Consider the following 26953-nt stretch of genomic DNA (forward strand, 5'->3'; position numbering starts at 1 on the left):
CTGCGGCGGCAGAGGCCTGTGTGACGTTGCACCAGCCTGAGGCGCGCTGTGAGTTCTCGCGGGGAAGTTGTCCCCGGATCACGGGAGCCTGGCGGTGGTGGGCTGCACTGGCTCCCGGGAGGGGCGGTGTGGAGAGTGACCTGTGCTCGCACACAGGCTTTTCGGTGGCGGCAGCAGCAGCCTTAGCGTCTCCTGCCCGTCTCTGGGGTCCGCGCTGTTAGCCGCGGCTCGCGCCCGTCTCTGGAGTTCGTTTAGGCGGCGCTCTGAATCCCCTCTCCTTGCGCGCCGCGAAACAAAGCGGCAGGAAAAAGTCTCTTGCCTCTTCGGCAGCTGCAGACTTTTTCCCGGACTCCCTGCCGGCTAGCACCGAAGCCCGAGCCTCAGCTCCCAGCCCCCGCCCGCCCCGGCGGGTGAGCAGACAAGCCTCTCGGGCTGGTGAGTGCTGCTCGGCGCCGATCCTCCGTGCGGGAATCTCTCCGCTTTGCCCTCCGCACCCCTGTGGCTGCGCTCTCCTCCGCGGCTCCGAAGTTTCCCCCCTCTGCCACCCGCAGTCTCTGCCCACGAAGGGGCTCCTAGTGTGTGGAAACCTTTCTTCCTTCACAGCTCCCTCCCACTGGTGCAGGTCCCGTCCCTATTCTTTTGTCTCTGTTATTTCTTTTTTCTTTTGCCCTACCCAAGTACGTGGGGAGTTTCTTGCCTTTTGGGAGGTCTGACGTCTTCTGCCAGCGTTCAGTGGGTGTTCTGTAGGAGCAGTTCCACGTGTAGATGTATTTCTACTGTATCTGTGGGAAGGAAGGTGATCTCCGCATCTTACTCTTCCGCCATCTTGCCCCCCAACCCGGTACAATTGATTTTTGTATACTGACCTTGTTTCTAGATGATCTACTAAATTCACTTATTAATTCAACTAATCAAACTTTATTGAACTGTTAAGGGAGGGCCTCAAGTACAGTGTTGAATAGAAGGGCTAATAGCAAACATCTTTGTATCATTTTTTTTTTAATCCTAGGGGCAGTCTTTTAATATTTACCATAGATAAGATATTAACTCTAGGGTTTAGGTAGATATTCTTTATCATATTAAGGAAGTTCGCTGCTCTTCTAGTGTGTAAAGATGGCTTCAGAATGGAGACTAGTTTGCAGGAAGGGAAAGAATGGAAGCAGAAAGACCAGTTAGAGTAGAGTAGGAGCAGTGTGGATGCAAGGAGGAAATGCAGGGGAGAGATGTCCCGGGTTCTCTTCTTCCTCAATGGTTCTTACTTGGAAACTGCTCATCTCATAAAAGTTTCAAAAGAGGAAAGAACACTAAAAGGTGCCAGGGTTCTCTTTCTCTGGGTATCCCAAATGGTGCTGTTTATTATTAGATGTTTTGTGATAAGGATGTGGTCAAATTCATTTAGAAAAATCTGAGTACTGTACCTCCCTCTTGGAGAGTCATAATGAATGTCAGCATATTAAAGGCTCTAAGAATCCTACAGCAAATTCTTTAATTTAATAATTAAAATTATTAACAACACCAAAAAATGAGGTTCAGAAGGAATCGTATAGATCCTCTCTACCTGTTATGGAGTTGAATGATTCTCACTTATAACAAAATTTTATATGTCAGTATATTGGTGTTCCTGAGGTTATAACTATATCCTTCTCTTTCCCTGTTATGTTCAAAACCCATGGAGAAACAGACTTATGCATCAAATTGGGATCAACATATCACCTTTATTGCTGGCAAAGGTAGATTGGAGGAAGCTGTATGGATTGGAGTCCGGATTGGTTTTCATATACTTCACTGTAAATCAGATGGGCTTGCTCACACAGCTGCAGGGAGAAGAAACCCTGCCTCAGTGACTTACTTCCACTTGGCAGTTGGAGCAGAAAGTAGAATACAAATGTTCTGTGGGAAGGTGGACCCAAAGAAGGGAAGACCACATGGGAATAGGAGTCTTGGACCTTAACCCTACCCGAGAGTCATGTTAACCAATGGATGCCATATCCATTGGATGTCTTTTCATTCTGCCAAAAGATAATCAGGGAATACATGGGGAAAGGAAGTTTTGGAGAGTAAACAAAAACAGAAAGCCTATAAAGAGTGGAAGTTTGAAGACCCATTTATGCTGGGACATAGGGAGAGAGCGCTGCTTGTTCCAAATAAGTCTATTTTTGGCTTAGAGGTTGATCCTTTTATCTTTAGGAGAACAGAGACCAGGGCTCTGATTAGCCTGGATATAAAGAGGATGAAATAAGAAAAATGAATATTTTCTTAGGGACCCAGGAGAGAGAAAGTTTGGGGCTGGGGGATCCAGCAGCCCTAACTATCCTGAGTCAATGACATGACCTGCCGATATTTGTTTCTCTATTTTCCTTGCTCTCCAGCCAACCTGGTCATGTGCTGATCTTAGCTCTAGAGGAGGAGAAGCAGGAGAGGATGGAGGCCAGGGGCCACAGGTTGAAGAGTCTCCTCCAACCCTTGGAAGATGGCATCAGTAGTGGGCACTGTTGGTGTGCTGCAGGATGGGTGAGATGCATGTGAGGCAAAAGTCTCCATTTTCCTGGAACAGTCCTACAGCAGCACCCTCCTACCACGTTGCCCTTGAATTTTTGGATGGATCTCTGAATGGCTGTCAGAGGCTGGCTTCACCTGGGCTGGCTCTATATGATGTGACTCCACCCTTGTTTCAGAAAAACCACAGGAAGTGGGATTCATTAGCATCCTTGGAGGTGCATTTCCTAGACTCTTGCAGGTGAAGTATCAAGGTTTTCAGTGATAGTCTTTGAGTTGGTGATATTTGAATCTCATTATCATGACTGACGGGGCTGGAATGTACAAAAGAGGACCTACCAGAGAAACATCCATTTACCTCAATGAGGTGGGAGAGTCCATATTACAGTACGCAAGAATGAAGTGGTTCCCACAAGATTGGGGGTCAGTACTCCATCTCCTCAGGTCATTGCCTGGGATGCTTTGGACCCAGTAGAGGACTGATCCTTCTCTCTTAGACTGAAGGACTCAGTTCCATCAAGACTGAGCTGATCCCATGCAGAATTAGAGAAGGCAGGCCAATTCTGTGGGCTAATTGCTGGGATGAGGGTTGAGTGGAAGAGGAGTTGAAGTTGGACAATAAAATTCATCCAGCCTACCCAAATATATTCACCAATAACTCTGAATTTCCTAAATTTTATTGTTCCTCTGGTTACAAAATTATCTTTGAACTTCCTTTAAAAACTATGAACCTTGTCTCTGAGAACACAGCTCATTGGCACTGATTACTTAGCCACAGGGGTTTGCAACTCTGTTGCACTTTAGAATCACCTGGGGAACTTAAAAAACTACTGCAGCGTGGCCCCAGTGCTGACCAATGAAATCAGACTCTCTGGGATGGGATCTGGCCATAGTGTGGGAGATAGTTTTAGAATGCTCCCTCACATGAATCTGATGTACAGCCAAAGTTGACCACCATTGCCCTAAATAAATAGGATATGATCAGGAGAGCAGTAATGGGAAGGTCACGGGGAGAGAGGAAAAAAGTTTCGGAGTCTTGACAAGGCAAGATGTCACATAGATTTATATTTTAACAATCTTCTGTCAAAGCCCACATTATGGCTGTTTCTATGTTTGCTGGTTTGCCTTTAATAAATATATGCTAGTCCTAGAAGTAAGATAAGTGCACTGATAGCATATACCCAAGAAGGTATTTCCTAGCAGGCAATGGGAAATTTACCCAAGGCTCTCTGGATAACCTCAAAATGGTGATAAAGCTTGATTTTGTTTTGTTTTTTAAGATAGACTTGATTACTTGCAAATCCATTCTTCTGATAAAGGAATTTTATTAAATATAATAAATTTTTTAAAGTTTTAAAGAGTTCCCGTATAAAGAAATTCACAAATCAAAGTGGTTGGTTTTTTTTATATAAATTTATTTTATTTATCTATCTATCTATTTTGGCTGTGTTGGGTCTTCGTTTCTGTGCGAGGGCTTTCTCTAGTTGCGGCAAGTGGGGGCCACTCTTCATCGCGGTGCGCGGGCCTCTCATTATCGCCACCTCTCTTGTTGTGGAGCACAGGCTCCAGACGCGCAGGCTCAGCAATTGTGGCTCACGGGCCTAGTCGCTCCGCGGCACGTGGGATCTTCCCAGACCAGGGCTCGAACCCGTGTACCCTGCATTGGCAGGCAGATTCTCAACCACTGCGCCACCAGGGAAGCCCAGGGGTTACTCTTTGTTGCAGTGTGCGGGCTTCTCATTGCGGTGGGGTCTCTTGTTGCCGAGCATGGGCTCTAGGCGCGCAGGCTTCAGTAGTTGTGGCATGGGTTCTAGAGCGCAGGCTCAGTAGTTGTGGCGCACGGGCTTTGTTGCTCCGCGGCATGTGGGATCTTCCCGGACCGGGGCTCGAACCTGTGTCCCCTGCATTGGCAGGCGGATTCTTAACCACTGTGCCACCAGGGAAGCCCCAAAGTGTTTTCTTTTTCCACACTGGATGTTATGAGTGGATCTGGAGGGTGAGGTGCAGAGGTGACCTGAGTCTTATCTGGGAAGGAGAGCAGCAGGGGCCGGTACTGGTCACACCCACTGATGCAATTAACTTAGTGTTTGGCCTCTTGGCCTGAGCTGCTTCTCTTCTGCAATGAAGGTAGAAAAGGTGATTCCAGAAGGGGAATCTGGTGACACAAGTGGAAAACCACAAGGAGACCGTGGTTGTGAGCGATTTCCTGATCTCGGCTCCCCTGAGCCGTGGACATGACAGTAAAGTTGCTATTTGTAGAGCTTAGAGCAGTTCAGCATGAGGGTTCAATGAGGTGACATACACAATATCCCAGTGGGAAAAGCAGTGTTAACTTTACCACCACTTCCTGCAGAAGAGGATCCTGGAGCTTCGAGAAGTCCTGTGGCCAGCTGCAGTGACATAGTTAAAGTGTCATAGATGAGACCCAAACTCCAGTTGCCGGGCTCCTCTTTCTGTGTGCCAGGCTGGCCGCCTCCCTGGCAATGCGAGCCCTGGGCTCAACGTGGAGCAACGCCGCCTTGAACAGATGTGTGGAAGCAAGTTAAACACGCGCACTGTTTAATGCTCTCGCTGTTTGGATGCAGATATCGGAGTCATGGTAGCTTTCACCCTGAGGAGACCAAGGTGGTATGGGGGTTGCCGTGTGTCTCTTGACTTATCTTGGGGTGGCCCTGGGAGGAGATTCAGTAGACCCTAAACTGGAGAATTCCATCCTTTTTTTGAAGTGGGGCAGGAGGTTCCCATGCCAGAATCCTCGGCAAACTGGAGAGGGGGGCCGGTATGATGGCAACTGCCTTGAAGACTTACCAGGTAAGTCTTCCTGCTTTACTGGTTGATCCCAAAATATTGGCTGGAAACCCCGACAAACTCTTGTTTGTAAAAGTGGATAGTAATAGCATCCGCCTCGTGGTACGTGGTGGGGATCCTAGGAGCTTATGTATGTAACATGGTATTCCTGGTACCTGGTGAGTGTCAAAGCATGTTTAAAAAATTCAAAACTCACTCAGGGGAATATTGTAACATGTTTTCTTGTCATCAACATTGTAATAATTCATAGCATGTTTTACATTGTATAAGCATTGTTTCCTTTTTTAACGTCACCCTGTGGATTTGATAAGAAATATTGTGTCATGTGAGAATGAAACATGTTCATCTGATTTAAGCATCCAGCCCCAAATTCTGGAGCTAACAGGTGGATTCAAGCAGGGCCCTGAGCCGAGTCTTGTGTCTCCAATTTACCCTGGGCTGTGCAATCTGCCAGTGGCAAGGTCTTTCAGGGCTGGCGAGCTGTGCCCTCTCCCTACTGTGGATGTCACGGGGCTGAGGAGAAGAAATCAATTTTCATCAAGAAACCTTTTCACGCTGGGAGTCATGCTGGGAGTGCCCTTGATAACTGACTCAGGGTTTCAGGCAAACAACCTTGTGTGTTTGTGAAACAAACATCAATCCACCCCAGAGAGCAGAGCTGGCTGTAAATTCTTTGGGCATTACTGGAAGGTTTCTGGCTTCCTCTGTAGGGGGTCTGAGCTGTGTCTAGAGCAGAGCTCCTGAGAACTGGTTCTTCTCCCAAATCAACTAAAAATTTCTGAAGGTGGTTCCAGACATTGGTATATTTTAAACTCCTTAGGTGGGTCTAATGGACATCAGGGTTAGGAGCTCTTGGTGTTGGAGGGGCAGGGGTGCCTGACTCTGAAAGGTGGCACATCTCTCCCTCCTCCCGTGCCCACAACAGTAGCCTGTGGCATGCCCTGATGCCTCAGTCACTGCCCTGTGGGAGGGCTCAGAATGCTGAGGCCATTCGTGATGAACTGTCAGCTTCCGAAAGGAGTGTTAAGTCTCCCTCTGGTAGCTACTGTCATTTATTGGTAGCAACTTCCTGTTTCCAGATAGAAGTTACTCAGTCTTCTCAAGTACTCTGCTGAGCCTGCTTTTTGGAAATTGGAAGCCTCCAATTTCCCAGGAACATCAGATTCTGCCTCTGTGAAATGATCACGGCAGGGAGCCCTTGGGGACCACAGTGGCAATTCAGGGTCTGGACGGGACTGGCCTTGGACTCTCTGCATGGTAACTCTCCTTTGAAAACAGGAAAGCAAAAACTATTATTGGAAATTTCCTTTAAGAAATTTCAGAAAAAAAGGGAATTTCCCTTGTGTATTTGAGATTCCTGGGAGACTTAGAAGGATGTTCTTATCACAGCTTTGCTTTGTCCTAGATGCTTTGCTTACTTACCTCATTATATTCTTACAACAATCCTGTAAAGTAGGTACCGTGTCATTTATCTCCATTGTACTCAGGGGGAAACTGGCTCAGAGAAGTGCTGTGACTTACCCAATCCAACCATGTCTGGGTGGTTCCAGAACCCATTCTTTCCATCATTCTACTGTATTTCAGGATCTCAAAGGACCCCCGGAGTCCCCTAGGTCAGTGCCCCCTGCTTTTGATGTTTGTCCTCTCTACAACATCTTTTACCAGTGGTCCTTAGGTCTCTGCTTGCACACCTCCAGGAACAGGGAACTCACTTCCACCCAGTGCAGTCCATTCCACTGTTCAGGCAGCACCAATGAGGAGGGCTCCTTAATTCCTCATCTGGATCAAGGCAGGACATGAAAAGAATAAGTAAACAAATAAGGAAATAAATAAATAAGTGAATGGAGGGGACATGTCTCCTAGTAGCTTCCTCTCATTAGTTCTAACCTTATCCCTTCAAATAATAATAAGAATAGCTAACATTTATTGAGCAACTAGCATATTCCAGGTACTGGGCTAAATGCGTTACATTTGTTATCTCATTTACACATGAGGACCCTGGAGTTTTGAGAGGTTAAGCGACCTGTTCAAGGTCGCAAAGATGGTGCTGGGATTAGCTCCCAGGCAGTCTGGCTGTGGAGGCCCTGATCTTGGCCACTGCAGTCCACCCACTCTTGAGTCCTAAATATGTAAGCAAAATGGAAAACTTCAGTAGTTCTGCCACTGTCCTCACATGACTCAGGACTTCAGGATGCTCCCTGAGAGGGTCCGAGCCTTTGCTGCTCTCGCCTCCCTTCTCCTCCATTCCGTCCCTGTTCCTCTTCTTCCCTTCTCCAAAGGCCACCCCATCAGCCTGCCCGACTCAAAGCCAGGACTTTTTCTGACCTTCCATCCTTCCGCGCAGCTCCAGAAGGATTCTCTCAGCAGGCTGGCAGAGGGTCGGGAAGCTCCTGGTGTCAGTTAGAAACGACAGACTGGGCCCCTTTCCAGGGTTGAGAAGGAGGCCCCCAAACGGCTTCCTGCTCATGGCTAATAATAACAATAATAATAATAGCTGACATGCTGGGCATATACTACATGTCAGCTGAACTGTGCACTTGTGGAGTGACCTTCGTAAATCCCAGAGCCTCTTGACCTTAGAAATGGTCTGGAGCTCAGCTGTGGAGAGGGTGTTCAGTCTGCTCAGGTGACCCAGTGGTTAGAGCCTGGGCTCTAAAATCAGACAGGCCTGGTTCCAGGGATAGCTCTGACACTTAAGAGCTGTGTGACCTTGGAAACTTTACTTACCCTCTCTGGGCCTTGGCCCCTCATCTGTAAGCTGGGTAGGAGAGGGTTTCTGTGATGATTAAATGATATCATTTGTTTTGAGTGCCTGGCACAGCTGAGTAAAGAGAAATGGAGAAAAAAACAGCTAGTGTTATTAGTATTTGTATTATGCCTAATTTAAGTGTGGTTCTAGGTGGACCTCATGATTTCTGTTCAGGAGGGGTTTCTGTGGTTTCTGTAAGAGTCTGGAGAGCATGTTGGGTCATCCTGATACTTGTCTTTTGATGCCCATCCTGGGTGGTTGAGGAGGATGGTCAGCTTCCAGAAGAACTCAGTGTGTGTGTGTGTATTTTCTCTTAACATGTCTGAATGTGTCAAAGTTATTATCCCTGTATTTTTTAGTTTTTCTTTTTTTTCCAGAAAGGAGATGTTTGGGCTGAAGCTGAAGAAGAGGAAGAAGAAAGCAGAGAAGGGGTTAATCCTAGCCAACAAGGGTGCCCAAGGTGAGTCTTTTGAGGGGTTGGGAGGGACCACCACCCTGGGGCCTGCAGGTCTCCAGGGTTGACCCCTCCTTGGCTGAGAATGGGATTCATTCTCCGAGGAGTGAGGTGGGAACTGTGCTGCCTTCTGAGTCTTCAGACCCTGCCAACCCCAAGTGTGGGCCCAAAGTGATCCCCCCCTGCGCCACGGGTCATCTGGTCCCTTGGCCAAACAAGGGCGGGTGGACACCTGCTGGACCCCGGAAGGATTCCCCCCAAGGAGGCAGTGACAGGGTTCAAGCTCCCATTTCTGTTCTGATTTGCTCTGTGGCCCAGGATAAGTCACTCAGCAGCTCCAAGTCCCAGCTTCTCCCTTTGTTAAGTGGGCATGACGTGGGCTACTGAGCTGACCGCGCGGTCATGGGGAGAAGCAAGTGAGATTTTGAAAATCAGAGGGAGGGTAGCAGCTGCTCTGGGGGAGGCTTTACATATACTGTCTCATTTAACCCCTCCGTCATCCTACCAGAAGGTGTGGTTATCCCAGTTTCACAAATGAGGTTACAGAGATGCAGAGAGAGTAAGTAAAGTGTGGAAAAGACCAGCTGCAGAATTGCAGGGCTCAGTGAAAAACGAAAATGCAAAGCCATTGTTGAGAACTTATTAAGAATATCTGGATGGTGACTGCAGAGCATTAGGCCAAGGGCAATGAGTTCCTTCTGATCACAGGACCCTACAGGGCTGCACAGACCCGTGAAGCCAGCCTTGAGGATGGGAGGTGCAGAGCCAGGAAGCAATGACATTGGGATATACTGATAAATCCAGGCTCTCAGACTTTCTGCGCTTAGAATGGGCGATTCCTTCTCCAGAAGAGCAAAGCTCCAAGTTACAGTGTGACCTGTGCCAGTGGAGGCCAGGCCCCATATCAGGGAGACACTCATGTGTATTGAATCAAATATGACCAACCGATTCCAATGCACAGGTCTGGGGTGGTGTCTGGAAACTTATGTTGGGTGGTCCTGACAGCAACTGGTTCAAGGCTAGCTTTCTGGACCATTTCTAAACCAAAATGGTACAGTGAGTCTGCTTTATTTTCACCCCTCTCATCTCCTTGGAGGGGGGCGTCTTTCACCCTTCACTGCCGTACCCTGCGGGTGCCCTGTAGCCTAACCTCCTCCACCCAACTCCACTCCTCACCCTCAGGTAAAACCTAATCTTACAATGGGAAAATACAGAGACTCATTCATATTAAAGTGTTGATAGTAATGATTAAGTCATTCTTGGATGGGACAGGAGAGGCATTACATTTTAGGTGGAGACAAGGCTTAAAGCTTAATAGAAGTACTTGTCTCTTCACTCAAGTTGAAGGTATCAGGGATTGGGTAGAAAAGACTCTGGGGTCTTTCCTGGTGTCCTTGAAATTATGACCCTGCAGTAGGTCCTGGAGATACAAGGTTGAATAAGACACAGTTCCTTCCTTCAAGGACCTTATGAAAAATAATATCTATGACACATTGAATAAGCCCCTGCTGTTTTTTACTTTACATACATCATTCATGACTCTGAAATGTAGTTTCCTTTGCCCCTGTTTTATAAGAGGTTCAGAGAGGATAAGTGTTTGCTGAAAGTCACACAACCAATAGGTGCAGAAGCTGGCTCCTGAGGCTAGGTCAGTCTTACACCGGAGCCCAGGCTTTCCTACCCCATGGGTCAACCTCCAGTTAGGGGCCCTTACTGACTGCGCAGCGGGGAAAGAACAAGCTGGTGGAGATTTAGGGCAGCCGACCGTAGGCATTTCAGAGGAGCTGGCTCCCGGGGCTCATTTTAATTAGAGTCTTCAGCCCACAGAGCAAACAGGGCGGAGAGGGGTCAGGTGCCTCCTAAAAGCAAATAGCACCCATCCTGCTGGCCAGGGGCTGACCCTGTGGGAGGCGGCAAAAACAAAGTCTACAGAACTTAGTGCAAATTGGTCTTTCCTTCTTGGCCTGACTGGGGAAGTTAGGACTTTTCTGGGTGAAATGTTTAGAGATTCTCATAGTCTGTGGCTCTTATATCTGTGTATTTTGAGACCTAATGGCTATGCCTTAATTTCATAAAATTCCAATGACCCTGACCCATCCATTAATTAGCTACCCAACGAGTAGTTGTTGGGTACCTCCCATGATCATCATTCATTCATTTATTTAACAAACATTAATAGAATGTCTGCTGAGCGTAGGGTCCTGTGCTCGGTTCTGGGTATGTAGTGGTGACACTGGATAGTTTAGAGGGAAGACAGCCCTGTGGAGGATTCTTCCGTTTGTCCCTCCAGATCTATTTTCCACCCTTGTTCACCTCTTCTCTGTCCCAGGAGGCTGACCTCTGTGGATGCACAACCCAGGTCCCTTCCCCAAGGGGGTGCCCCAGCAGGAGGTCTGGGGGAGGGAGGAGTGTGAGGTCAGGACCCAGTGGTTGGATGTGTCCCTCAGCTGGAGGATGGGTGTCCCTCCTCCTAGGAAAGCCGACTAGACCCGACTTCCTCTCCTTGCACGTTCTGGTAACTGTTCTGTCTCCTCATTTTGGGGGCCTCCAAGTGGTATCAGCTTGGCTGCCATAGCCAAAGATAGCTGTACGACCCTTTGTGGTTTTCCTACATCCACGCCTTTGTAAAAAGTCCTCAAGTCATCCTGCTCTGGACGGGCCATCTGTTATCCATGGGGACCCTGATGCGGTAACTGCATTACAAGTGGAGAAAAGTGCTGTAAAGAAAGTAGACAATGTGCTTACATGGAGACTATTGGGGGATCTCTTTTAGTGTGGTCTGAGAGGGGCTCCCTGAGCGGGGGGGTAATATTAAAGCTACAGCATCGAGGGTGAGCCCCCCCAGGGGTGGGAAGGGAGAGCAGCTCAGGTGGAGGGCTGCCTGTGAAGAAAGACTCCAAGCAGGAGAGAGCTTGTTAGAAGGGATGGAAGTCAGCCTGTGTGACTAGAAAGCACTGAGGGTAGGGCCGGGGGGGAAGGTAGGCCAGGAGGAGGGGATGGCAGTCAGGTAGGACAGGGAATTAGAGTTGCGTGTGGACTTCGGATTTATTCTAAGTGCAGTGGAAAGCCATGGAGGGGTTTTCAAAAGAGAAACATGATTTTTTTTTTTTTTTTAAAGAAGGTTGCAGTGGAGCTCCTTGGTGAGTATATTGGAGAGAACATAATATCTTAATGAATGAATGAATCAGTCAATGAATGAGTGAATGTTAGCTATGGATGACGCTTTAGCTGCCTGCCTTCCTGCCTCCAGGCCTGTCTCACCCTCCAGCATGTAAACCCCTAGAGGGAGGGGTCCATGTTTTGTTAATTCCTCCATCCTGAACATCTAACCTAGCCCAGTTTCTGGCATGTATAAGGTACCTAAGGATGTTCACTGTAAACCTGATTCTCTGACAGTTGCTCCTCATTCTTGAGGCCCTTGTGGTCAAGGCTGGGAGCAAGGCTTCAGTTCATCTTCACGCTTCAAGGCGCGCAGTCAGGCGCTGGCATTCCTTCTGGGCTCTTTGCAAGCTGGCCTTTTCTTTTGTTTCCCGAGTAAGAGAAGAGTCAGAGCAGGCTGCACGCATTCAGTCATCCTTTCTGTGACTACTGAACACCTATGAGCCCCATGTCCACGAGCTCCTGTGGCATCATGGGCTGCGTTATTCCACCTGTCTTCTGACTCGGTTCTGTTTAGCTTGGTTCACTGATTAATATCAGAGAACCAAAATATATCAAAGCTGGAAGGGGTTTAGAGCTTATTAAATTGACAAGTTTACCAGTTGAGTCCCATGGATCCCAGGGTTCTAAGAAATGGCTTTAGGGGTGCCTGAAGAGGGTGGTGGTGAGGTTGGCAGGAGGTCCCCAGCCCTGCATTCCACATACCTGTGTCAACACACTTGTGTTGTATATTGAAGTTCAGTATAAAATTAGATTTATGAAAAGGGATAAGGATCTGATCTCTTTGGGGAACATTATTCAACCTATGACACCTTGCTACTCAAAACTAGCCCTCAGACAGCCAAAATGGCCTCACCTGGGACCTTGCTTTTAGAAATGCAGGATCTTGGGCCCCACCCCAGACCTACTGAATCATAATCTGCATTTTAACAGATTCCCAGGTGATTCACATGACATTTTGCTAATGAGGTTCAGAGGGAATAAATCAGTTGTCTAAAGTCGATGTGACAAGGTCATGACTTGAAAGCATATCTTTAAGTTCATAATCCATAATTCCACAATACCAGGTATACAAATCTACTCTCTCTTTTTTTTGGAAACAGAAGATACATAGTATGTGTCTGGCTTTTCTGCCAATAAGATGTTAAGGTCCATGCGGTCAAGGACTGTCTTTGACCAGTCCTTGTACGCCTTACGGTGACTGGCATAGCCTGGACACAGAGTTGAGGCTCAGATTGCCACGGTGTGTCATATTTAATATATCTGTCCCTTGTGTTTGCTTTTCTAGATGGTCAAGGTGAAGCAGAAGCACCACAGGAGGGGCTTTCTCACCAGGAAGGCATGGGAGGAGATTTGATATCTGACAATGCTTCCATCACTCCTGTCCCCTCAGCTCCTCCAAAGAGAAGGTACAGTATTGATACAAGCCATCGGCACACATTTGCTGAGCGCCTCCCCTCTGCCAGGTACTCCCGCAGGCTCTGGGGGAACAGAGAATAACACCTAGTCACTGTCTACAGGAGTGAAGGTCTGAGGCAGGAAGACTGAGTGTTTTGTCTCCTCTACTTTCTCTATGGCAGTGCTGGCCAGGGTCCTGGCTCTACCAATGTCTAGTCTTAAATTTCCTGAGTTAAGGTACTCATGTCCCTCATTGTTCAGGAATGACAGCAGCAACAGGAGACAGAATCAGGTGGTGTCCCTCACCTGCTCTTTAATTCATCAAGATGCTAGATGTCTTGGCTTTGTGTTTGTCCCAAATGAGAAAGTGGTTCTTATACTACCCAACAAAAAGTCAGAACAAACTGGCCTTCTGCATGTAATTTGTTGTATCAGTTAGCTATATGTGTGTAACAAATAACCCCTAAGCTCAGTGGCTTAATATAAGCACTTAACATTGTTCATGAGTCTGTGGGTTAGTTTGGATAGTATTACTTGTTCCAGATAGTCACAGGTATATGACTGACGTGTCTGTTGTCATTTGGCAGTTCTGCTAATTTTAGTTTGAGTGTTGGTTGATGGTGGGCTGGTCCAGTATTGCTTTACCTGGGACCACTGGCCTCTCCTCCATATGGTATTAGATCCTTCAGCAGCCTATTCCAAGCTTATTCCAATGGTGGTGATGGCAGGGTTCCAAGAGAGAAAGTGGAAGTACACAACGTCTCTTGAACCCAGGCTTGGAATTGGCAAAAGTCATTTCTGCTGCATTCTGTTGGCCAATGCACATCACAAGTCTAGCCCATGTCACAGCAAGAGGAGACTACAAGTTACGGGGTAAAAATCCTGGATACAAGGAAGCCAATAATTGGGGCTATCAATGTTTTCAGTCTACCATATTTGTTTATGTCAATTTCTTACTAATGATAATTCCTCATGCCATCCCTTCCTTTTCCATTCAGAGTTGTTATTATCAGTAGAGCAAATTAGTGCTTCCTTGTGTGGCAGATCCTGAGTTGGTATTACTGGGCTGTGACAGGATGGTACACAGTGTATGTGTGTAAGGGGAGGGGGGCAGGGGGCGGGAGACAGATGGAAATCAGAAAAGGTGATAGGTCAGAGGTTGACCCTTAAAAGAAGATGTGAAGTTTGTACGCTCATACTCACTGCAATGTCTCTTTCCCCCTACACGGCACCATGACAACTACCACCCCCCAAACCCCAGAATCAGGACTTCAGTTATTTTTTAATATCCTTTAACAGATCCTTTGCCATTTATTTCACTAAGATAATAGCATAGAATTAGTGGAGGAAGGCAGGAGAAAGAGAAGGAAGGAGTACTAGCCTTTTTCTTTCTCCTGGCCAGTGCATATTCCATCAATTAAAATTCTACCCACCTACCAATGTTCAATTCAAATCTGACCTCTGTAGTGATGACTTTCATGCTTACTTCGGCTCTCACAAATTTCTCTCTTCTCTGAAGTTCTATCACATTTTTTTCTGTGACATGTTTTACACTTAATAGTTCTCCCTTTATCTGCTTTGGTCCTCTCTCCCTTGGATAGCTTGCTAGCTCTGCAAAGACCAAGATGATGGCTTGTTCATGTTTGTTTTTCCTCTGAGACTAGCACAGAGCTTTCACATGGTAAATGGTCAGTACAGATTTGCCATTTTATTAATGAACAGATACCCTTTGATATCTACCCTTTCCTACATGCAATATTTCTTTTAATCCTCAGAGCAACCCTATGTGGTAGAAATTATTATTTCTATTTTTAGATGAAGAAATTAAGGCTAATATCACAAAATTGGGGAAAACAAATATTCTAATTCAGATCGGCCTGACTCCAAAGCCTTGAGACTTTTACTAGTTTACTCTGTTCTCTACTGGACTCAATTATAATCAGCAGAAATGGAATGAAGTCAAATGCAGCAGTGTTGCTAGAAGGCAAGAGAATAAAATTCAATAGGAACTCAAGCTCAGTTTATATCCCACCCATTGCTGCTTCTGTGGCAACAGGGATTCTTCACCTCTTTGTTATTATCCAATCTCTAGATGCCCAGGTGTTGCACATCTGTTTTCAATTACTCATGACAGTCCAGATAAATGAAATCCCCTGGAATGTGAAAAATTGCTGAGATGACATCCTGGTCATTCTTTGCAATTTTCTTTTTTACCAATTTTTTTTTTTTTCAAAAGCAATCACAAAATTCAGAATTGCTATATTTACCAGAAATGGCAAATTGGTCCTCTGGATAGGATCAGACAGCAGATTAGGGAGATCCTTATTTAGATCCAGCTCTGCCACTGATTTGCTGAGGCATCTCAGTTTCTCATTCTGTAAAATAAAAAATAAATGATACTGATAATCATACTCACAATAAGAATTGACATTTAGTCTTGCCAGGAACTGGGTTAAACCTTTATATGCCTTACATCTTTTAACTGTAGCAATCACTCCTTGTGGTAAGGACTATTATTAGTGCCATTTTTTAGGATGGGAAAACTGAGTCATAGAGAGGTTAAGTCATGTGTCCATCTATACTTATCTCCTCCAGAGATGGAGAGAGAATATGTGATATAAATAAAAGCATGTGGAAATACCTGGGAAAATATTATCATGGCTTATGGATCTAAGGTAGGTTCTTACTTAATGAAACAAATATGTTAAACTTTCTTTCAATAGATCAAAACTGTTGACTAAGATCCACGATGGGGAGGTCAGATCCCAAAATTACCAAGTAAGTAGTGAGCTCTTCCTTCCAAGCCTCCCCCAGCTCTTCTTGTGTGAGTGAACAGCCAGACCCAGAGTGTGTACACGCTGCTTTGTGTCGTAGATTGCCATAAACATCACTGAGGCCCGCCAGCTGGTGGGTGAGAACATCGACCCAGTTGTGATCATTGAAATCGGGGATGAGAAGAAGCAAAGCACAGTGAAGGAAGGAACCAACAGCCCATTTTACAATGAAGTAAGTCACGGAGGTCACCAACTTCCTCTCCACCAGCACACTCTTCACCACCACTCTCCTGCATTCTTCAGTCAAATAGAAAAGCCGTGCTCCTCGTGACTGCTACTCGCTGAGCCTCCTTACCAAATTTAACAGACAATGGAAAGGAGAGGCAAGGAATTCCTCCTGATTTTAAATTCATTGCTGTGTTTTCAATAGACCCATTTTCTTATTTCTTTTTTAAAAAATATTTACTGGAGTATAACTGACTTACAATATCATATTAGTTTTAGGTGTACAACATAGTAATGCAATTTTTTAATACATTATGAAATGATCAGCACAGTAAATCTGATTACCATCTGTCACCATACAAAGTTATTACAATATCATTGACTGTATTTTCTGTGCTGTACTTTACATCCCTGTGACTTATTTACTTTATAACTGGTAGTTTATACCTCTTAGGCCCCTTCACCTATTTCACACATCCCCCTAACCCCCTCCCCTCTGGCAAACACCAATTTGTTCTTTGTATCTGTGAGTCTGTTTCTGTTTTGTAAGTTGTTCCTTTGTTTTGTTTTTTAGATTCCACATATAAGTGAAATCATACGGTATTTCTCTTTCTCTGTCTGACTTATTTCACCTAGCATACTTCCCTCCAGGTCCACCCATGCTGTCGCAAATGGCAAGATTTCATTATTTTCTATGATTGAGAAATATTCTATTGTGTGTATATACCCCATCTTCTTTATCCATTCATCTGCTGATGGACACTTAGGTTGCTTCCATATCTTGGCTACTGTAAATAATGCTGCAATGAACATAGGGATGTATGTACCTTTTCAAATTAGTGTATTTGTTTTATTCAGATAAATACTCAGAAGTAGAATTGCTGGATCCTATGGTAGTTCTGTTTTCAATTTTTTAAGGAACCTCTATGCTATTTTCCGTAGTGCTTGTACCAATTTCTTATAAACTCATCTTCATGTGTCATAAGCTCTGAGTTTATATTCAATAAATGTGCTGGTTAGTGAGAAGCTATACATTCTTTTGCATAGCAGAAACATTGAAAATTTAATTATTAATTTTGAAATAGGCATGCTGTGTTGGAAAGTACAACAGTGGTATTTTTCTAAGCAGCACAAAAATTGTAAAGGAAAGCATCAAAGAGAGACACAAAGCTTCTAAATTTATACACACTAAATTCTTGTTTTTAAATAAAAAGATTAAACAGTTTTTTAAAATGGTCAGAGATACAGAGTTTAAAATGATATATGTGAAAATATATACGATATATGTGTTTCCCCCTGATCTTTGATCTCTATCTAATCCCTTAGTGCCCCTCCCTGGAGACAGCCATTCTCCCCAGGCATTTGTGTATCCTTTGCAGAGATATTCCAGGCCTGCATAAGAATACAAACAGATACTGTAGCCAAATGGTAGCATTCTATACACACTGTCCTGGACCTCGGTCTTTTCACAAAACAATGTATCTTAGAGATTAGTCTGTATCGAGACATATAGTTCAGGGCTTCCCTGGTGGCGCAGTGGTTGAGACTCCTCCTGCCAATGCAGGGGACACGGGTTCGAGCCCTGGTCCGGGAAGATCCCACATGCCGCAGAGCAATCTAAGACCGTGCACCACAACTACTGAACCTGAGCTCTAGAGCCCGCGAGCCACAACTACTGAAGCCCGCATGCCTAGAGCCCGTGCTCCACAGCAAGAGAAGCCACCGCAATGAAAAGCCCATACACCGCAATGAAGAGTAGACCCCGCTCACCGCAACTAGAGAAAGCCCACGCGCAACAACAAAGACCCAACACAGCCCCCCCCCAAAAAGTAAATAAGTAAATTTATATACATATAAAAAAAGACATATAGTTCAATCTCATTTTCCCTTCTTTGCTGTAGAGTTTTCCATTGCATTGATATATTATAATTTACTAAACCAATCTCTCATTGATGGATATTAAATTTTTTTTCAGCCTTTGGGTACTACTTATAATGATATTTAAATGGCATAACTACAGTGAAGAGTATATGCATTTAAAATTTGATATGACCACATTGCCCTCCAAAAAGGTAACAATTTGTACTCCAACTAACAGTGTGCAAGAGTACTTGTTCCCCCCTAGGCACTTCAACACCATGAATGTCAAAAACTGCAGTAAACTCTTAATTAATTTTTTAATGAGAGTAGTAATTGAAAAGGCAGGCAGAGAGAGTATGCATAATAAAATATATAGAAAATTCCCAAATCACATTTGAGCTGTTAACCCCTTTCCTCTTTATCATTCTTGCCTCTGAGACTTTTACGATGTGTTTAAGTGACAGTTTTCTCCTTTCTGTTCTACGCCTCACCTCCATCACATCTTTCAGCCTGAATGTGATATGAAATAACGTGCATGAAAATGCTTTAAAACTGCAAAGCTCTACAGATTTGTTGACGATTATATTAATGTTTGCTTTGTGCATACAAGTCCTGGATCTAAATGACATTCAACTAGGCTAAGTGTAATCATTGGGAAATCAAGTAAAAAACAAAGAAGTGGAATTAAAAATCTTTGTTACAGAATTGGACTCTAATTTTTCAAGCCCAAATGTCATCAGATGTTGAAGGAACCAGTTAGTAGAGGCCGGGGAATATTTCCTAGCTAGAAAAATGTGTGTGGGTTCAGAGGTCCAGGGAACATATGTGAGGCAGCTAAGTCTGAAATACTGTATGTGAAACTCAGTGGAAGGCAATAAACATTAGAACTAATTTATTGGTCCAAAGGAACCCCCAGCATCTCATATACCAGAGAATGAAGAAATTCATGCAAGTGTTTTGCACATAAAAGAAATTCTGCACACCGAAGTGCTTAAAAAGTTTGAACATATATATGAAAAACTTCCTGAAATGTTATACATAGTTTCCTGTTCTCTTAAACAGGAGACACTGAACATAACGTAACTTTTCATTGATATTGAAGGATGGCCATTTTGAAGGTCTCATTATGGTATATGATGACATCTTTCAGCTTTCACGTTTTGGTTTTTCTGTGTTGCCTTTAACAGCAGGCTGTTAGTGGTCACTTCTCCCTTTCCTACTGCTGTCATTTTCGTCTCTAATGTCCTTGTGTCATTTCTCCATCCTGCAGCTCAAACACAAAACAATCCATGAAACAACTTCCTACTGGCCTCCCCCAACCCCATCAGTCCTCAAAACACACAACCCACAGCAAAGCACTACACCAGTTTTCTACATGAGGCGCCTCATACCTGACATTTGAGAGACACTCAATAAAGTTCCAATGGTGAAACATCTAGCACTTGAATTCCTTTTATGATAACTTCAGGAGAACTCAGCTTTGGTCCCCAGCCCAGTGATAGCTAGCTATATGACTCCAGGCATGTCTTTTAAATTCTTTCATCTTCAGTCTTTTTAACTGTAGAATATGGAGACCAGTCTATATATTTTCTTCAACTCTAGAATTCAATTGCTTTCCTCAAATTAGAAATCTCCCTTACCCATAATTTCTTTTCATTCCTTCCCTGGTCAATCTTGGGAATTTCGCAGGGATGTTTGAAGCTGAAAAATCCTGAGAAAATCAAATTTTAATCAAGTTCACTCCAAATTAAAACCACACTGTGATATACTTTCACTCATCATTATATATAGGCAACAAATAAATAGATAGGTAGATAGATAGATAGATAAATGTAAAAGAATTGAAAATTCAATGCTTGGCAAGGGAATGACTATTTTCATATGCTGCCAGTGGGAATGTAAAATGGCTTAGCTCCTTTGGAAAAAAAATTTATGCTAGCTACTAAAAATTTACAGGCACGCAAGCCATGACCCAACAATTCTAATTCTCATGTCCATTTTAGAGGAAAACTTACAAATATGTTGTGTAAAGATGTAATTGGTGATAGTCTTTCTTTTTCTATTTGAAAAAAATTGAAAACAAATTAAATGACTTTCAGTAGGGGAGGGCCAATCAATTGATGATACAGTTATGTCATTGAGAACCTTGCAGCAATTTGTTAGACAAATGCAGATCTGAATTTATTCCAAGAACAGAGTTCTTACATGCAAGCCAGGAATTTATGGTCAGAATGAACTTTATGTTTTCCAGTACTTTGTCTTCGACTTCATTGGGCCCCAGTTGCATCTTTTTGACAAGATCATCAAAATCTCAGTAAGTATATCATTGCTGGTGGGGGTGAGGGGAGGTGGAAGAGATTCTAGGCTTTGGGAACTCTCTAGGGCAGCTCAGTCTGTTTAGGGATGAATAGATTCAGGAGTGTGAGTGTGGGTTGTTGAGTTTGAAACCAACAGGATAGAACTTGAAATAATCAGTGCAGCGGCATCTGGGAAGGAAAACAGACTCAAGAAAGATTCTATACTTGCTGGAAGCAAGTTGTAAGCTACCATCAAGCCATTGTGTAGCTTACTAATGTGGGAATGTGAAATATATATGTGAAGTATAAATGACATCTTAATAGATTGCCATTTTGAGTTGATTTCTTTCTTTTTATCAAGCAAATGTTAGTATTTCTCTCTTGGGGTGATAGCCACACTAACAATAATTAGTCACACCCTCCCATTCCCCTCCTATTTGGTAATAAATAGAGAAATAGGAACAAGAAGCAGGAAGCAACCCAATATATCAATAATGCTGAGTCAGAAAATGTGATTTGGAGCAAGTGGTTGCCATTTGGAGTCTTAATAGTTGCCTCTGAGTGTAAACATCAGGACCTGCCCACGGGGAGTTGGGTCTGCTACGAAGAGCCTTCCTCAGCCCGGCCAGGTGATTTCCTGTCTCCACAGATCAAGTCTGAGGAGTAGAGATGGAGAGAGCTTCCTGGTCCACACAGGCGCCTTACTAGGTTGGCCCACCATGTAGAGGGCAGGAATGAGAAGGAAAGTGCCCGTGTTGAAGCCGTATCTGTCCAAATGAGGGCAGGGCAGGCCAACCGGGATCACTGCCAACTTCTCACCACTCAGTAAAGGAACAGAGAGCTGCGGTTGGCTCACTGCATCCGTCTCACCAGTCTGAGAAATCTCTGCTTCTCCCATGAAGAGGGCAGTGGGGGTGTGTATGCCTTAAAGTGGTGGGGATGGGCAGGGGGGTTGAAGGGTAGGTGCTCTCTTCCCAATAAATTCTGAGAGAACAGAATTCCTACTTTATGTGACAACATAAGACGTGTGGAGAATGAGGAAATGTTTTGAACAGTGACACCAACCCTGATCAGAGTTATGAAGATGGCAAAACTTGTCTTGAAGGCTTCCTTGCCTGTCATTATCACCCACTCAATCTCTATTATATAAATTATATTATATTATATTACATTACATTATATGTATGCATATTATATATAAGTCGTACATTAAGGCTTAGGTAATAGTGGAATCATGATATTCTCTTTCCCGGGGGTACTTGAAGAATGTGACTCTTGAGGAATGAAAAGTCACTAGGAGTCAAACATTCTTTACATGTGAATTTCAGGCGTGATGACAGGTGGTGAGAAGATATTTCAGGACCTGGGACATTGCCCAGGGTGTCTTATTACATCACTCAGGCAACCACCTGTTTGTGGGATCGGCTTTATAACAGGCTCCTAGGGGACTGTCTAGAGTGCAGATGAATAGTTAATAGCTAGGGTTTTTTAAAAATTAATTAATTTATTTATTTTTGGCTGTGTTGGGTCTTTGTTACTGCGTGTGGGTTTTCTCTAGTTGCAGTGAGCGGGGGCTACTCTTCGTTGAGGTGCGCGGGCTTCTCATCGCGGTGGGTTCTCTTGCTGCAGAGCACAGGCTCTAGGTGCGTGTGCTTCAATAGTTGTGGCACGTGGGCTCAGTAGTTGTGGCTCGCAGGCTCTGGAGCACAGGCTCAGTAGCTGTGGAGTATGGGATTAGTTGCTCCATGGCATGTGGGATCTTCCTGGACCAGGGATGGAACCCACGTCCCCTGCAGTGGCAGGAGGATTCTTAACCACTGCGCCACCAGGGAAGTCCAATAGCTAGGTTTTATATGGCATCATAGACAAGGGTCATGACTCTCTGCGGGGCAAGTGGATTTTTAGCAGAGGATCAAATCTGGTATTGCCTATCTCTGTTCGTCTCACTTAGAAGAAAAGAATACTTTGGTCTCCCTAAAAGACACTTGGGGATAGAGACTGAAGATTTTAAAGGGAAAACTACCCTTGAAAAGGGAGTGTTTAATATAAGTTTTCTGTTAGTCCGTGAACCAAAAGTTAGCATGTCCAGAAAAAATTCCATGTGGGAGAAGGGGGCCAGTGCTGTAAGCAAAGGCTGCTGGGACAGCCAGGCTGTAGCAGACCCTGGTGGTGCCAGAGACCATCTTCCCTTGACAGCGGCCCCAGGCACGCAGGGCCCCCTTCTGTCTGTGTGTGAGAGGCCCTTGTTCTTGTAACCTGGTGCCTGACCACACCAGCGCTGCCTGGTGTTCACACTGGGTGGGTGATTTGAGGAGGCCTCCTGTTATTTCAAGATCCGTCTGGGGCTCTGGCTCATTATGCCCACAGGGACCGAGATGCCTTTGATCTGAGAAGAGAGCTTGAGTTCGGCTCGTGTTCTTGCTCAGGGCTTTGGGAAGCTGCAGTAGCAACTCTAAGCATGAGGGGTTTGAGGTGAGTTTTGTGCCTGTGGACTTAAATAGCTCCTCAACTGAAGCCAAACTGTCCTTACTTCCCCTTTGTTCTCTAACACCCTTGCAGACTTTGGACAAGGGAGGAAGAGTGGGAAGGGAGCTGGGAAGGGCTCTCATTTTCTTCCTTTTTTGAAATCAATTGAATTTATTGTTTCTTACTGCCTCTTTCAAAAGGATCTGTTCAGAAGCTACAAAAGTCTCTCACTCATCCATCATTCAATTAGTCAATCACTCATTAACTCACTGAATGTTTATTGTTTAGTATGAACAAGGCCATGTGGTGGGTAGAAGAAGGTAGGAAACTGTACTTGAATCAAGGAACTCATAGAATTTTACAGTTAGAAGGAAGCCTCAGAGACCATCTAGTTCAACTTCCAGCTGGCGTAGAAATCCCTCTCCACCACCTCCAGGACACATGACATGGGGTTCTTGGGCACTACTTGATTATATCCAGAGATGGGGAGGTCACTACTTCTAGAGTAGCCCAGTCCATTGCTGGGAAGTTCTGTTATAAAAATTGCCCTTATAGTGAGCTGAAATCTCTCTTCCTGTAGCTTGGGAACCACACAGGGATCCTACTCCGTCTTCTAGATGGCAGTATTTTCAAGTTGAAGACACTTGAGTTACCATTGCTCTTCTTCCACACTCTCAGTTTTCTCTTTTCTGGGTTAAAAGTTAAACTACTCCTGATTCTTCAGCAATTTTTCATGCAATGTGACTTCTGGACCCAGGCCCAGCTCTCCCAGCTTCCTTTAGAACTTCCTAATCTTAACAGCATTAACATAAAAATGTGCTGCTGTAACCAGCCAGGCACTCTACTGACTTCTAATCAGACAAAATATTGAGGATGACAGCCTCCTTTGTTCTGACTATTGTACACGTCCAAAACTTCTCAAGGCAATAAGGATGAGTTCTCTGAGAAAGTTGTGAGCAAAGTGTTGTGGGATTTTAGGAGAGAAAGGGAATACTTTCATTTGTGGAGGATCAGGGAGGGCTGCTTGGAGGAGGCAGCATTTGCTCTAGGCATTTAAAGATGGATAGCATTTCAAAAGGCAGAGATGGGTTTGAAGAGTGGGCTGTCCTAGAGTTCATTTTGGTTACAAACAAACAAACAAACAGACAAACAAGCAAAAAACGCGTTTTAGGCAGTGAGATTTGATAGGCGTCCTTCAATAGAAAATTAGCTGAAATCCTGCTAGGAGATGAGGTACAGCTGCAATACTTTGGACGCCCTGTACAGCCAGTGCTGAGGTTTGATAACCAAATGTCACTGTGCTCCAGATAAGTGTGAAGGCCAGACAAGGTTCAAGGCCTAGAATCCTCTTTGAATGGGTTTGTCATGAACCCATTTCACAGATTTATCCTCAAAGAGAAATCTAGTGTTGCCGGACTCACCGCTCCATCTCTCCCCAGGTCTTTCACCACAAGCTGATAGGAGGTGTACTGATCGGCTCCTTCAAAGTGGACCTGGGGACCGTGTACAACCAACCTGGTGAGAAAGCATTGCCTCCCAATCTCTCTCTGTTATTCTTCTCTTACTGTGACACCTGAAGGTCAGTTAGTTTATGCGTTCTTCCATGTATCCATTTATCCAATAACACTGAGCACCAGTTTTACAAAGTGGAGCAAGACAGGGCTCTTTTACTCAAAGTTCACAATCTAATGATAAAAATATCTTATATGTTCATACGTCTGAGCAGTTTAAAAATTTTTTTCACAAATTCTGTCCAATTTACTGCTGCGAGACACAAGAAGGAAAGTTGGAAGGGTGTAGAAGTTAAGAATATGGACTCTGGGGCCAGATTGTCTGGCTTCAAATTCCACTCTGCTCTTTCCTAGCTGTGCAACCTTGGGTTAATAACTTGACTTCTCTGTGCTGCAGTTTCCTCTTCTGTAAAAATGGGGATAAAATAGCACCTCCTTATAGGGTTGTTGGAGGATTAAGTGAATATATACATAAGTGAATATATGCATAAGAATATATACATAAGCACTTTATAGGATCTAGCACAGAATAATGACTGTGACATGCCATACGTGGGTTTGCTGTAATTATTATTATTATCCCTGATTTGCCAGAGGAGCTAGGTAGTTTGTCCAAGGTCAAGAGCTAATAAGTAATAGAACCAACAACACACATAGATCTTCTCATGAAAGGCCCCTTCTCTTCAACAGTGATTCCAACTCACATGACCCCAAGGGGGCCCGGCAGTGAGCATTGCTGAGTGCAGTGGGCTGGGTTTAATGCAGTCAGGGGTGATGGAGGCTATGGGAAGTGGGGGGCAGGGCTCACAACCCCTGTAGAAGGAGTAGCATCTACTCAGCTCCTTACCACCTACAGTCGTGTGGAAATGTGGGCTCTGTGTGGCCAGATCTAACAGTTTTTAAAAAGATAAGCCTGAAGTCTAGATTTTGTAAGAGTTTTGAAGTTTGGGATCACCGTGTAGGTCAAACAAAAAGATCCATGAGCAGCGTTTATGGCCTGTGAAATCATGTGTGGTTTCTACATTGCATTAACGTCCTCCTCTCCGGTCAAAGCTAGACTCTCATCCAGGCAATTTCCACTACGTTGAAGGCCTCCCGAATCCCTGTGGCAGTTTGGAGAAAAAGATGGAGAAGTGGGTAGGAAGAGAGGAGAGGAGGGAAAGGAGGAGAGAGAGGCAGCACGAGACTTGGAAAGAACTGTGATGGGCTGGCCCCTCCTGGGGAGTAGAGGGTGGGGAGGCTTTGGGTTGGAAGAGAAATGGGTGGAGCGTCGGGGTGCATCAGTGCCGGATATCTGAGCTGTCAGGACGTTTTGCAGGTCATCAGTTCTCTGACAAGTGGGCCCTGCTCATGGACCCTAGCAACATCAGGACTGGCACGAAGGGGTACCTGAAGTGTGACATCAGCGTGACTGGGAAAGGAGATGTCTTAAAGCGCAATCCCAAAACCTCTGATGCCAAGGAGCAAATAGAAAAGTGAGACAGGTCCATCGAGGACCATGCAAGAGAAATGACATGTCCCGATTTCCATGTCTCTTTCTTCTCCCTTTCCTTACGGGTTCACCAGAACTTCCAAGTTCAAGGGCTGTCCGCTGGGGATTCTGCTCTATCAGAGGCACCACGATGTGTCTTATCAAAGGCGTCACTATCCTTTGGGAGGTCAGCTTCTAGGACAAGAACAGCCTGTCTTCCTATAATAACCCATAATAGATAAGCTATTCCTGAGCCTATCCTATTAATCTGAATTTAGTTGATTTTTCTTTGAAGGAAGAAAAATTTCAGCCACTAGCTTGTAAAATGGGAAGACTTTATGCGCCTCTTTTAAGTGTTTATTCTTTAATTCCAGGACCTGAACGAGTTTGCATTCACTCTATTTTTTTAAAATTAATTTTTATTGGAGTACTGCATTCACTCTATTCATACCCTGTGCTGTCATTTACACTAGAAAGGAAACTCATTTTAGTGATGAATCCTATCTTTTCAGATTTTTCTCCTGTATCAGAATTCTTCTTTCTGCCTCCAAATTGCCTCTAATTTTCTCTCTACTCTTTCAAGTGAGAAAGCATTTTTATGTCTTATTTTTGTCCCCCCCCAAGGAACCTTTTGATCCCACAAGGGTTTCCATCAGAGAGACCCTGGGCCAGATTCTACGTGAGACTCTACAAAGCCGAAGGGCTGCCCAAAATGAACTCCAGCATCATGGCGAACATCACCAAAGCATTTGTGGGTGACAGTAAGGACCTCGTGGATCCCTTTGTGGAGGTCTCCTTTGCTGGGCAGACGGTGAGGAAGGGTCATCACCAATCCTGGCAGACCTGGATTGGAATCCTGTTCTTTACCCAGGACACTGCTGGTCAAATGACATTAAGTTAAAGTCAAAATGAGGAAGTGCCCAGAGAGAGGAAGGTTGTCACAAAAAGGCTTTACATCACATGGCAGGAAAGTAGTGGAGGGTCACCCACTTCCTCAGCGTTGGAGCTCGTGGAGAGAAGTGAGAGGGGGATCACGGTTCAGCACCCAGGCAGGCAGCCCTCCTTCCTCACCTCTGGCTGCTTCTCTGAGCTGTTGCCCAGTCCCCAGTCCCCAGAGGATTCCCACCGCCCTTTCAATCTGCTCTACAATCTACCCAGCTAGCCCTTGTCCTGCGTAAGCCTGGACATCCCTGTTCCCAGCCATTCCCTGCTCAAGAGCCATTGGAAGTGCTAGGGCCTGGGCACATGGTCAGAGCTTAATCCTGGTTGGCTGGACTTGGAAGCT

At 44.8% G+C, this 26953-nt stretch overlaps 2 protein-coding genes across 4 annotated transcripts in view; one reads left to right on the forward strand and one right to left on the reverse strand.

Annotated features, from left to right (window-relative positions):
- The first annotated feature begins 294 nt into the window (after positions 1–294).
- Positions 295–26953, forward strand: part of FER1L6 (fer-1 like family member 6) — a 125057-nt gene continuing 98398 nt past the window's right edge. Inside the window, exons 1-9 of the mRNA XM_082433119.1 lie at positions 295–2737; positions 8431–8513; positions 12955–13075; positions 15788–15842; positions 15939–16070; positions 20175–20237; positions 24126–24204; positions 25516–25672; positions 26293–26479. Of these exons, the coding sequence (XP_082289245.1) occupies positions 2508–2737; positions 8431–8513; positions 12955–13075; positions 15788–15842; positions 15939–16070; positions 20175–20237; positions 24126–24204; positions 25516–25672; positions 26293–26479 (1107 nt within the window). The 5' untranslated portion in view covers positions 295–2507. The remainder of the gene's footprint in view (positions 2738–8430; positions 8514–12954; positions 13076–15787; positions 15843–15938; positions 16071–20174; positions 20238–24125; positions 24205–25515; positions 25673–26292; positions 26480–26953) is intronic.
- LOC309646679 (uncharacterized protein) overlaps positions 2728–26953 on the reverse strand; it is a 77657-nt gene continuing 53431 nt past the window's right edge. The window contains exons 3-5 of one of the 3 annotated variants that reach the window (XR_014255511.1): positions 15332–15439; positions 7017–7083; positions 2728–5817 (exon numbers count right to left, since the gene is read on the reverse strand). Coding sequence is in view for 1 of the 3 variants with exons in the window: in XM_082433289.1 (XP_082289415.1) it covers positions 7072–7083; positions 15332–15439 (120 nt within the window). In the remaining 2 variants the exon portion in view is untranslated. Of the gene's footprint in view, positions 7084–7629; positions 8556–15331; positions 15440–26953 lie in introns of those variants that run through there. The other 2 variants (XR_014255512.1, XM_082433289.1) reach the window with 2 other exon arrangements.

The sequence above is a fragment of the Balaenoptera physalus genome, assembly GCF_965194825.1.
Source record: "Balaenoptera physalus genome assembly, chromosome: 17".
NCBI lineage: Eukaryota > Metazoa > Chordata > Mammalia > Artiodactyla > Balaenopteridae > Balaenoptera > Balaenoptera physalus.